The following is a 12,342-nucleotide window of genomic DNA, read 5'->3' as shown; positions in this document are numbered from 1 at the left end:
CTGTGGGCAAAATTTCAAAAGTCCTAAATCCAGAAGGCTCCTAAATCACCTAGATGATTTTAAAAATGTTAACTGCGTATCTCTTCAGCTAAGTATAAATAATTTTATCATTTTAAGGTCTGTTCTTCACAGATTTTGCAGTGTTTTTTTCCCTCCAGTTCACCTCAATTTTCTATTAAGTGTTTATTTTTTTGTTCTTTAGAGTTGAAATTATATATATGATATGAGTGAGACCAGAGTGGTTTAATCGGATACTGAAAATGTGTTTGCAGTAGCTAGATTAGTATTTGAACAAAAATTCTCCTCTTTTCTGCAAATAAGAGAGACAGGATGAACCGTGAATCCCCAGAATTTTACTTAAGAGGTGTCACTGCAGGAAATTCAACCATCCGTCAGTGTGATACAGAAATATTTTTCCCACTCAGAAATTCCTTTGCATGGTGTGATACGAGTGATGAAGAAAACGCCTCTCTTTTATTGTTGTTGTTTTTTTTTTTTTTTTTAAACCAAGTTCTTGAATGTGCTTTGAGGAATAAAAAAATCTCCACTTGACATCCTTCAGTCAATTATCACAGCAATGTTTAAGGGCTGATATCTGCATGCTAATTATTCAGTTTCTTGTATTTTGGTTATGTACTAACAGTTTTCTTGCTGTCTTTCTTTTTCCAAAATGTATTTCTAGTCCCCCGTGTTGTGGCAGTCTCTCCACAGATGCGTCTGGTTGAAGACAATCCCTCTTCTCTCTCCCTGGTGGAGATCTATAAGCAACGCTGTGCCAAGAAAGGCATTGAGCATGACAACCCTATTTCTCGTTACTATGACAGACTGGCAACCGTCCAAGCACGAGGGACCCAAGCCAGCCATCAGGTACTGAATCTGTGTTTAATATTATTCAAACTCACGTCTTAAGGCATTATATTTTGCTTTCTTTCTCATGTTTGCTACATACCTTGTGTGTGGTGTGTGTGGTTTTGTTTTTTTTTTAAGCTGATATCTCATTAGCACCTGTATCTCAGCAGTATTCTGAAGAATCTCAGGAAACTTACACCCTCAAAAAAGCCTCACTAGCTAGTGTACTTAAGTAGTTGATAAAGTGTAATTCTAACTAGATAAAAACATGGTGTTTAACTATATTATTTTCTAGTCAGATGTCTAGTACTTCTGAAAGGTATCAATTGAGAGCATTAGAAGTGAAACCTGACTGCACATAAGCAGATACATGTGGTACAAGCTTCCCCATGCAGTTCTGCAATGGCAGAGGTCCCCAAACTCTGGGGCAGGCCCTTCTGGGGGGGCACGGAGGAATGTTTGGGCGTGGGGGAGGAGTGGCGGGCCCGGGCCAGTAACCGGAGGCGGTTGAGGAAGGAATGCCACCCAGCCATGGCCCTGTCTGTGCTTCCGGTCATGGCTCCACTTTCGGCCTCTCCCTTGGCTACTGGCCTGGCTGCAGCTCCGCACCTGGCCACGCCTGCTGTCCCAGCCATGGCTCTCAACCACATCTGGGGTGAAGGGGGTCACAGCCAGGGTAAGGGTCGGCATGAGGTAAAAAGTTTGGGGACCACTATGCTACGATATCCAAGTCTGTCTGAGTAAGGTTTCTCTTTATGTATGAGGGTGCAAATGTATCATTCATGAGGCCAGATTTTGGAAAGTTGGACACCTCTTTACTAGAAGTTGAACTGAGACCATGGATTCATTTCACCAAAGTCAGAGGGAAAGGTTATTCAGTCACTATTAACTTGAATCTAATTCATATTTGCAATATCGCATTGTAACATCTAGGAGCCATCTAGTGCTGAAATTTTTAGGTTTTATATAAATTTTGTCATGCACCATGCCCAGTCCAGTTTCTGATTAGTGGTAAAATACACAGTAGGTTTATCTGCTGAATGTGTTGTTTCTAATAGTCTTTCAGCCCTTCTGTGTTACAAAATAAAATGAAATATTACATAGCATCTGTTTCTGTTTTGAGGATGATTCCTTCAGGTTATGAAACTTCTTCATTAAGTCATTTAATTGAAGCCAATATGATGATGATTCTTTTCTGAGTGCAATGGAACTGATCCCATCTTTATTTCTTTTTCTAATTAATTAGTCTAGTATATGTTACAGTAATTAATATGGTGGTAGTTTGTAGATGTTTACATCCAGAGGAGAACTCTACTGCACAATATATAATTACAGAAATAGTTGCAAGCTTTTCTTTACCTTTATGTGTTGTTATTGAGAAGGCATCCAGGTTATGCTAAGCACTGAACAAATGTATATCTTTGCTCCAAAGATCTTGTATACTGTGACTTTCTCCCAGTTCCACTTACTTGGGAAAATGCCCTTCGTGTCCTCCTCCAAACCCCTAACCAAAAAGATAAAACAGTTTTTATAAGTCTGTGCCTGTATTATATATCCCAGATGTAATTTCATACCTTCTTCCTTGTAGCCCTTTATGTATGGAATGCTATTCTGCAAATATCTCTCGTCCTTCATAGCCTGCAAGACTCGTGTCTTGATCTACAGTGGCATACAGACCACTGGCGGCTAATAATGGCTAATGAGCTATGACTGCTGAGGTTGATCTGTTCAAAACTAGTTTGACAAATATGGTCATACCACGGTTATCCTGTCCATCCTCCTTCCTTGGCAACTTGTTAGTCTCAATAAGAATGTGAACCATCGTCTTATGCCAAGGGCCTAATTTTAAAACCCATTGATGTCAGTGGAGCCTTTACATTAATTCCAGTTAATTTAGGAATAGGCTCCAAGAGTAAAATTTTTGGGTCAGGCACTGTTTGATCAGATGTCTGTAGAGTGCCTAGTATGATGGGGCCCCATCTGGCTCCAGTGCCTCTGGAAATAACTAACGCAAGTAACAAATAAATATCAGGCCTTTGAAGGGATAGATTTGAGTTCGTCACCTCAAATTGCTTCTTCAACTTGGAGTGAAACTGTCCACCCCAGTTAGTTTTCTTAGTGCTTCCTTCCACTCTGTGAAAGTTGCATTCTAGATATTTCCTGACTGGGGGTGTGTGTGGGATATTTAGTGGGAATGAATTGATGCTGGTTATATTAATGAAGCTACAGCTGTAGAATTTGCTTTTGATGATGAAAAGAGTTAATTACCTCTCCATTCGTCTGTTATATGGAAGAACAGCAGGATGGTGTATTGAATGTCCTTAGGATCATTCCTGATTTTTCTTGAGTAGTTGAGTAGAAGATACATTAACTGACTCATAGTAACTCTTTGGTCTTTGGACTTCTGTCATATCTGTAATCAGCTTTCTGATGTCTTTGTGGAAATAATCCATCTGACATTCTCAAGGCAATGAAACACCTCTTAACATAACTTCGAAATGACCTTGAAACCATTCAAGATAATTTGCTTTCAAAATTTGTAAACATATGTTTATAAGGGAGTTAGAAAAGATACTGGAATAAATGCATCTGTTTTAGAGTTATGATTTCACCTTAAGTGGAACAGTTGGGGGAAGTTAGCATTCATACTTCATTAGTATCTTTTTAAACTGACAAATCAATCGAGAATAGTGGTTGAAAAATAATTTGTCTTAAATTTGCTTTGTTTTTAGGTTCTTCGGGATATACTTAAAGAAGTTCAGAGTAACATGGTGCCACGCAGTATGCTTAAGGAATGGGCTTTACATACATTCCCAAATGCCACAGATTACTGGACATTTCGAAAGATGTTCACAATTCAGTTGGCATTAATTGGCTTTGCAGAATTTGTCTTTCATTTAAATAGACTCAACCCTGAGATGTTACAAATTGCCCAGGTATATTGTATTCATTGAAGATGCACATTTTATTTTCTTTGATAAACTGATATTTTGTAATTTACCTTTGAAATGACTGTATATTTACTATACACCATACACTAATTTGACTCTTTTTACGTTCATGTATGCACCTGTGTAATCAACAGAGCATTTCGGTAGGCTTCTCTTTTCACTACATAATTATACAAAATATATGCAATAATAAAAAATGCTATCAGTGGGCCTACACGTTACCCACTAAATTCTCAGCTTTTGGAAGGACAATGCCTGTTCATAAAAAAAAAAAAAAAAAAGTCTCAAAAACATCATAAAACCTCACAAATGTTCATGTAGATGTGTGTACAGTCTCAGATTCCCATTTCCCATTCTTCACAAGCACTATTGGCTATTTCCATGTGTCAAATATCAAGTGATTTAAATTAAGGAACTTATTTTAGAGCTTCATATTCTTTTGGGAAATACTCATTTTCTATCTCCATTCTCTCTCTCTCCCCCCTCCCCCCTTTTGGCATTGGTATCATGTCAGACTGCAGCTCCTGTTGCCAATGTTTTTCTACTTTAACGTAAAAATCTAACTTGAAACTTGCCAACTTAGTAGAGCAAAGATAGGTATATCTTAATGTAATTTTCATGTTTGAAGAGCTATACTCTGTATAACAATTAAATCCCCACTACTTAGCTATGGCTTTCAGGTGCATGCCCAAAGTGAACAATGCAGTGCTTTGTTGAGATGCAAACAGAATGAAGATTTATCTTTCTGGCCCCCCCCCCCGTTCACCCACAACCACAAAAGAACCTATTCTTTAAGGCTGATACTCTGATACCATATATTTAATATGGCTCTTATTTTTCTACGCATGGTTTGTAAGAGAATAATATACATCTGAAATTCTAGAACAAGACGGTATTTCAATAAATGGAATTGTGTCTTTTTATTTTTCCATGTTTAACTTCCATCATTGTCTCAAGACTTTATGCTAGGGATATGGAAATATTTGACTGATGCACAGGGTTTAAACTTGCAGTATAACTCTGCTCTGAGTATTACCAGTTAAAAAAAAAAAGTGTATTAGTGATTTTATACATGGATTTTTCTTTCTTTATATAAAGATTCATACCTGTTTCTCATTTTAAAATCTAGGACACTGGCAAGCTCAATGTGGCATACTTCCGATTTGATATTAATGATGCTACTGGTGATCTCGATGCCAATCGTCCTGTCCCATTCCGTCTTACACCAAACATTTCTGAATTCCTTACAACCATTGGCGTGTCTGGTCCATTGACTGCATCAATGATTGCAGTAGCTCGCTGTTTTGCACAGCCAAACTTTAAGGTATGTACAGTAGTTACCTTTTAAATAGTGTATTATAAGCATAACACATTTGTACTATAATAGACACCTTATAGGTCAGTACGCTTGGTATGCAGGAGTTCTGACTACTGTGTCTGGGAATGCACCACCAGACTTGGTGGCATCCTTGCAATGGAGGGAGACAGAGAGAAGATACCATTCTCCATCTCCAGCACCACTCACGCAGCAGAAGTAGTCAAACACTTTGGCATCTTCTAGCCAGAAGGAGTCCCCCTTCATCTTCAAGGGCTAGGTCCCTTACAGAATTAGCCAGAAGTTAGAGCTAAGCCCTGATACCACATTGATCATCTAGCATTGAAAAGTTGTTGACTCCAGCACTGCATGTGGTACCATTCAGACTAACTCCATTGTTGGGATCTACTACAGCATTAACTTAGTCTACAATGCAGTCTACTCTCATGGTACTGATGACACCTGAGATGTCTGTGGTTACTAGGGACCCCCTTTGTCTATCCATGCTGGTCTCACCATTAATGCAAGATGACATTCAGATACCAACTATTTCTGCCATGTGAGCCTCGATACCAAGATCATCTTCAGCACCTATTCATTTAGTGCCATCAGAGACTGGGCACTTGCTAGTGTCATCAGGAACTGAAGGGTCTTCTTTGCAACATGGCAGACATATGGAAAGCAAGAAAGCCACAGATGCTTCCTCTGGTACTGTCCACTTCTCGTCAGTCAAAATTTTGGTCTGCTGCTACTCCACACAGTACTGCACCACTTTGTCCTTCAGACTACGCTTATTCCTTCTTGGAGTCACAGGGGGGAATCTTATGTTTCATGATCCCATTACAGAAGGCCATCACACAAGCTGAGGTCTCAGTACCATAATTCTTATAGGTGAGAAGATGTCTTGGGTTTGGGCCCAGGCACCATGCCAAGTAGAGCAGTCTGAAGTTCTTGGGGACATTCCTCTGGTCTCTAGGTCCTCATAGCCTACATGCCAGACATCTAAGTCACTATCAAGACAGTGTTCTCTGTCCAGTGCCAATCTTGGTACTGTTCCTGGTACCCAGCAAGGAGGAGATATTATACTTCTGGTGCCTGATCCTTCTGGTACAGAGATTCAAGAGACAGCAGTACAGGTAGACATTACAGTGCTACCATTCAATACTTCCTCCTCATCCCTGGATGAGGCCACTATCTCTCTGAATTTTCCACCCTGGTTCCTGACAATAATAAGATGTATTGGGAATGTATGAAAAGAGCATCCAGAAGACAGCTGGAACTGATCCAAGACAATCCGTATAAGTTGGAAGATGTTTTGCAGGTCATGCTAGACTGACTTTATCTGCAACAGAGTCCATTTTAGAGCCTACTAAAATCATTTGGCAAACTCCCTCCCCCTTGATACCCACTTCCAAAAGGATGGGGAAGAGATATCGCCTTCTTTCCGAGGGTCATGAGTACTGTTGTTCACAACCAACCCCAGGATCTTCGGTAGTAACAGCTGTGAGTCTTTCAATTCAAGATCCCGTCTCTCTCCCTCAAGTCTCAGATGTAGTTTCACAGAACTATATAGTGGCCATGGATATAGTTTCACAGGACCCCATCTGGTCACTGCATCCCAACCTTCTCAGTCTACACCTGACTGCTTGGATACTTGGTGGCTAACTACCCAGGAAGCTGACTCTTCCATTGGGGTTCAAAACATTTTCTTAAAAAGTAGGAAGTCTTCCATCAGGTATGCTTACCTCAGGAAATGGAGGTTTTCCATGTGATCCCAGCAGAAAGATACTTCTCCTTTTTAGGCTCCCATAGATTTTATTCTGGATTACCTTCTTCATTTAAAGGTAAAAGGACACTCTGTTAATAGGTGCTAAATAAACTCCCAGGGTATCACCTCATTCCATCCTCCTATAGAAGGAAGATTATTTTCCAGCCCTGTGACTGTTAGATCCTTGAAAGGATTGGACAGGCTCTTTTCTATAAAAGATCCCACACTATTGTGTCATTTATATTTGGTTATGTTAGTTTTAATAGGACCCCCTTTAGAGCCTGTATGTGTTCCCTTTCTCATCTCTCAATGAAGATGCATTCCTGGTGGCTATAACTTTGGCCAAGAGGATAGGAGAACTTCAACTGTGGTTGCTGATCCTCCTTATGTGGTGTCTTATAAAGATAAAGGCAGTTTGTGTCCGCACCCAAAACGTTTTACTAAGTGGTTTTGGATTTTCATCTGAATCGGCCTACATTCTCACATAAAGATAAAGAATAACTCCATAGTTTAGATGTCTGTGGGTTGTTAGTCTTTTACCTGGACAGCATGAAACAGTTTTAGTGTCTCTGCAATTATTTGATTCCTTTGCTGACCAGGTGAAGGGACAGCTGGTCTCTTTGCAGAAGATCTCCTCCTGTATTTATCTTTGTGGTGATATTGCTATGGTCCAACAACCTGAGTTTTTTAGCTCACTCTGCAAGAGCTTAGGAAGTGCTGACTGCTTTCTTAGGTCACATACCCATCAGTGACATTTGCAGGGCTGCAACTTAAGTCATCTGCTCATACCTTCACCACTCATTATGCTCTCTCCCAGGCCTCGAAAGACGATACTGTATTTGGGAGGGTGGTCCTTTTTCAGGTGGGCTCTGAAACATTCCTCCTGGAACTGCTCGAGAGCCATCTGAAGTGGAATGAATACATATAAGAACTTAAATAAAAAATGGTTTCATACCGGTTTGGTAACTGTTGCTCTTTGAGATATGTTGCATGTGTTCATTCCATGACCTAAATTTCTTCCCCTCTACATTGGAGTACAAGATAATATATGCTTCTAGTGTGAAGGAACTGTGAGAGTGGGGTGGCGCTGCCCATTTATACCGTCAGCTATCAGCACGAGCATGCAGCGGGCACAAGTGCCACCCCATCAGGTATCATGGTGTGGGAACAGGTCTCAAACTTTGGTGAACTGACATGCAAACACCTGAAATGGAATGGTCATGTGCAACACATCTCAAAGACCAGCAGTTACTGAACAGGTATGTAACCATTTTTACAGAGAAATCTTAGAAATCCACATTAACTTTTTAAATATTACATCAAGACCAGTACAAAGACCAGTTGAAATCTCTGTAGTTTGTAGTTTTAGGCAGAATACATAAAGTTGGAATAATTTCACTCTAAACTTCAGTATTTGTTCAAACATGTAATATGAACTAATTGTTTTACCTTTTGTAAGTCCTTAAAAATCTAGAAATGGTAAAAATAAAAATGACATGCACCATCATTTAGGTCCTTCAGACTATAGTGTGAATAGAAAAACATCGTGGCACCTCATTAGCAAAGTAGGATGCTGAAGATACATTGTTGCTTAGATGGACTTTGGCTCTTGATAGGGTGTAGTTTGCTAAGGAAATTGGCTTATTTCCTTTTAAATTCTAATGCTTTACAAAAATGAGGCATCTTGCACTTAAGCAGCAATTTTCACCAAATAGCATTGCACAAAACACGCTGTCGTTCCTTTTTTCTAGTAATTAGACATTCTCATATAGTGTGTGGTGGTTGCCTTTAAAATTCAAATGGGGGAAAAGAGAGCATGATGTGAAATTTTTTCTCTTTGTAGAACAGTAAGCTGGTGCAGTGTGATTTTTCCATTATTAAGCCACTTGGAGGTTGACTTTTAGATGTTTTAGGCCCTATTTTGACATGCAGACAAATTTTTAGATGTGGCATTTAATGAGTGTCCCAATTTTTGGGTGTACAACTCGAAACACCAGAAGCCTTACTTTCATAGGTGCTGAACCACCCCCCACTCCTCTTGACTTCATTTGCAATTATGGAAGCAAAGCACTTCTAACACTCAGATTGGGCACCTAGAAACATCAGCTACTTTTGAAAATTTGGCTTGGCTTTTATTTCTTCAAAATACTGTTTTGGTTACAAGCAGAGATACCTGGGATGCCTCGAAAGACTTGGTTTTATAAGCTAAAACTCTTAGCATCAGGCACACAGACTGCTGGCATTTATACTTTACTTTCAATAAATCAGTTGCCAAGAGGTGATAGAAAATAGGAAACTGTTTTTGTTTATTTCCTCTCAATAATGATAGGGTGTCCTTAGGATGCCAATTAGTTGAAATTTTAAAAATTCAGTTCAGAAATCCACAATTAAAACAAGTCAAAATAAGAAATTACAACTTTGAGGCAATAACTACTAATTATGTTCAGCTGAAATATGCTGCATTTACGTAGTGGGTAGGACATGGAACCAGGATTTCCTTTCCAGACTTCTGTGGTAAGAGTCATAGCTGACTAAACTCAATAACCTCAAGCTAACAGAACATGCAAATCATTCAGCAAGTTATTTCTACTACAGAACAATATTTTTCTTGAAATAAACCTTGTGTTCTTGTTTTGGCAAAATGTAATGTCTGTTGAAAGAGCATAGTAAATGTTTATTAAAATACAACTTTAAAATGTCTTTTTTATAGATTCCTGCAAGTTGATTTGTTATATAATATATATAAATGATTTTTTTAATATATATATATATATATATATATATATATATTTTTTTTTTTTTTTTAACAGATGCATAGAAAATAGGGTGTGTGTGTGTGTGTGTGTGTGTGTGTAATTATATTTGGTTGTGTAGTTTAAATTATTTTTATATCTATAGAGGAAACTTCACAGTTGTTTATTCTTTTAAAAAACTATTTATAATCTCTCTTAGAGGACAAAATAATTTGTTAAACAATACTTAAAAAGCTTACTGCAAGTCTTAGAGGACTACGCTTACTGCAAGTCTTAGTCCTCTGAAGCAACCAGCACTAAATGGTTAAGTTTAGAGAGACCAAAATGTCAAGATGCAATTTAGTTAAAAATCTATAGTCCCTTGACACTTCTTCTAGTTAAACATAATTATCTAATTTTCTCCTTCATGCAGGTTGATGGCATCCTGAAAACTGTTCTACGGGATGAAATAATTGCTTGGCACAAGAAAACACAAGAGGATACTTCCTCTCCACTCTCAGCAGCCGGGCAACCTGAAAACATGGACAGTCAGCAGCTGGTTTCACTAGTTCAAAAAGCTGTTACTGCTATCATGACTCGACTACACAATCTTGCTCAGTTCGAAGGAGGAGAAAGCAAAGTCAACACTCTAGTAGCAGCTGCAAATAGCTTGGATAATCTCTGTCGTATGGATCCTGCCTGGCACCCTTGGCTGTAACTTGAAATTTAGATCGCTTTTTTTGCTGCTCTTGTGTTGTGAGCCATGTATTGTGGTAAGAAGAAAATGTGAAGAATTCATTTCAAACCATGGCCTACCTGTCACTGCCTTTTCGTCAGTCTTCATTTTAATCATGTTTACAGAAGTACTACAATTTTACTGTTTTAAGTTAATTTCATGACAGAGGTATTTCATGTATAAAGAAATGTGCTGATTTATTATTCAAAGACAACTTCTACAAATAGCTTAAAATGAGGGGAGGAGACGTAACAAGTGTTCAGAAAAATCTGATAAGAAGTGCTTATAATACTGGCACTGTTAAAATTTTGGGAATGGCATATCCTAAATCTACAGCATGTAAACTTTTTATACACTTTAAGAAACCAGTATTCCCGGATCTTCAATTTTACTTGGTGAAATTTTACTAAATCACTTTCCTTCATTATTCTACTATGAAGGAACACTTGGACTGTTTAAATATTATCAGTTTTAATCCTTTCAGAAATTTACATGAGCTAAGTTGGTTTGTACAGAGATTTTTGTAACAAAAATGTATAGCAATGACTTTTTTTGTTAGGCACTCAGAAAAATGATGAAAAATTTGCTGGCTTTTCTTGGAGCCCAAGTTATGTACAGTGGAAATGTAAGCAATTTGGATATTTAGTTAAGTGTTTGACAATGTATAAAAGGGAGTTTATAAAGGGGTGAGGAAAAGTCATCCATTGATACATGTATGTGAAGTGAATATAAACGGTATAAAGAAAAGCAAAAGGAGCTATCAAATGAATCAGTCTGATACTTTTGATTAGACTTCTTTTGTTACTGTAGCTTCCTCAGAAAGGACTTGTTTCAATTTGTTTGTAATTTAAAAAACATCAGTTTAATGTTTTACTTGAGTCTTTCTGTTCTGTTAGCATTTTTATAAACCTGCAGTGTTGAGAATGTTATGCTTAAATTTGTACAGGGTGATTTTTCAGAATAAATATTTTGTAAAATGCTCCATGGTATTCATGTCAATGTGTAGTGTATTTTTAGATACAGGAAAATGAAATAAGTGGAAAAGGATCCACAGCCTGGGTAACACTATAAATGAAGCACAAATTGCCTGCATTCTAAATGCAGGTAACTGTATTAAACGGAGTTGCATATAACTAGTTCTTTGAGTTATGGTCCCTATTGTATTCCATTGAGGATTATATGCCTTGAGCCAGAGTTTTTCAAAGTAGTATTGCTTGGCAGTCTGCGCAGGTGCCCTAGTATTGCCTTGTGGTTTTGCCCGAGGCGAAAAAGAGCAGGGTGGGCTGACTGTGTCTCCACTTCCTTTTCACTGCTGCATAGTCCTTGTCGAAGCATCTGCAGACTTCTTGTTCTTTGTGATGCGTTTTCTACAGATTTTTTTTAAAAATCTTATTTTCGTTCACAGTTAGGATTTTATTGGTTTTTGTCGTACTTTGGTAAGTTTTTAGATTTAAAGTTTTTAGATTTAAAGATTGGGATGCTGCTTCAACAGTTTTTCCCACCAAACAGTTCTTTTCCTACCCCAGTCCCCTCAGCTCCCAGGTCTGGGTACTAGATTATACCGAAGACACCAGGATTCAAAGTCTTTGCTTCCTGCCTCTGCTTGTTTTCTATCAGCAACGAACACAAGCAGTGTTTGTACTGTTTGGGGGAGTCCCGCATCGTCCCGCTGTGCACCTCAAGAAACACCTCATGGAGGTAGCCTTGGGGCCAAAGTCAGATCCTGGCCAGGGAACCAGCCCCGCCTCCCCTGTACGTCAGCCTGAGCAATCCATGAGTGCTCCCCTTATCGTATAGCCTCCATTCAGATCCGCTGGTACCAGTGCTACGGACCTCACATCAGGGCGTAGCCATGAGCCATGGAAGCATGTGCATCAATTTGGAAGTAAGTCTTCCTCTAAATCCAAGAAGGATGCTGCATTGTCCACAAGTTCTGACCATGGAGGAGCTACAAACTCCAAGGCGCACAAGAATGATAAGAGCCTGCACTG

At 38.7% G+C, this 12,342-nt stretch overlaps 1 protein-coding gene across 4 annotated transcripts in view; it reads left to right on the top strand.

Annotated features, from left to right (window-relative positions):
• TRRAP (transformation/transcription domain associated protein) overlaps positions 1 to 11,333 on the top strand; it is a 303,743-nt gene extending 292,410 nt beyond the window's left edge. For all 4 annotated transcript variants that reach the window (XM_067550926.1, XM_067550924.1, XM_067550923.1 and 1 more), the window contains 4 exons: positions 683 to 867; positions 3,582 to 3,785; positions 4,930 to 5,124; positions 10,049 to 11,333. In XM_067550926.1, the coding sequence (XP_067407027.1) occupies positions 683 to 867; positions 3,582 to 3,785; positions 4,930 to 5,124; positions 10,049 to 10,333 (869 nt within the window). In that variant the 3' untranslated portion in view covers positions 10,334 to 11,333. The remainder of the gene's footprint in view (positions 1 to 682; positions 868 to 3,581; positions 3,786 to 4,929; positions 5,125 to 10,048) is intronic.
• Positions 11,334 to 12,342: the final 1,009 nt, after the last annotated feature.

This window comes from Emydura macquarii, unplaced genomic scaffold (assembly GCF_026122565.2).
Source record: "Emydura macquarii macquarii isolate MOO-44397 ecotype Brisbane River unplaced genomic scaffold, CSIRO-AGI_Emac_v2 contig_1348, whole genome shotgun sequence".
Classification (NCBI taxonomy): Eukaryota; Metazoa; Chordata; order Testudines; family Chelidae; genus Emydura; species Emydura macquarii.
The sequence above is the reverse complement of the archived record's forward strand: the minus strand, read 5'-3'. Positions and strand labels throughout refer to the sequence as shown.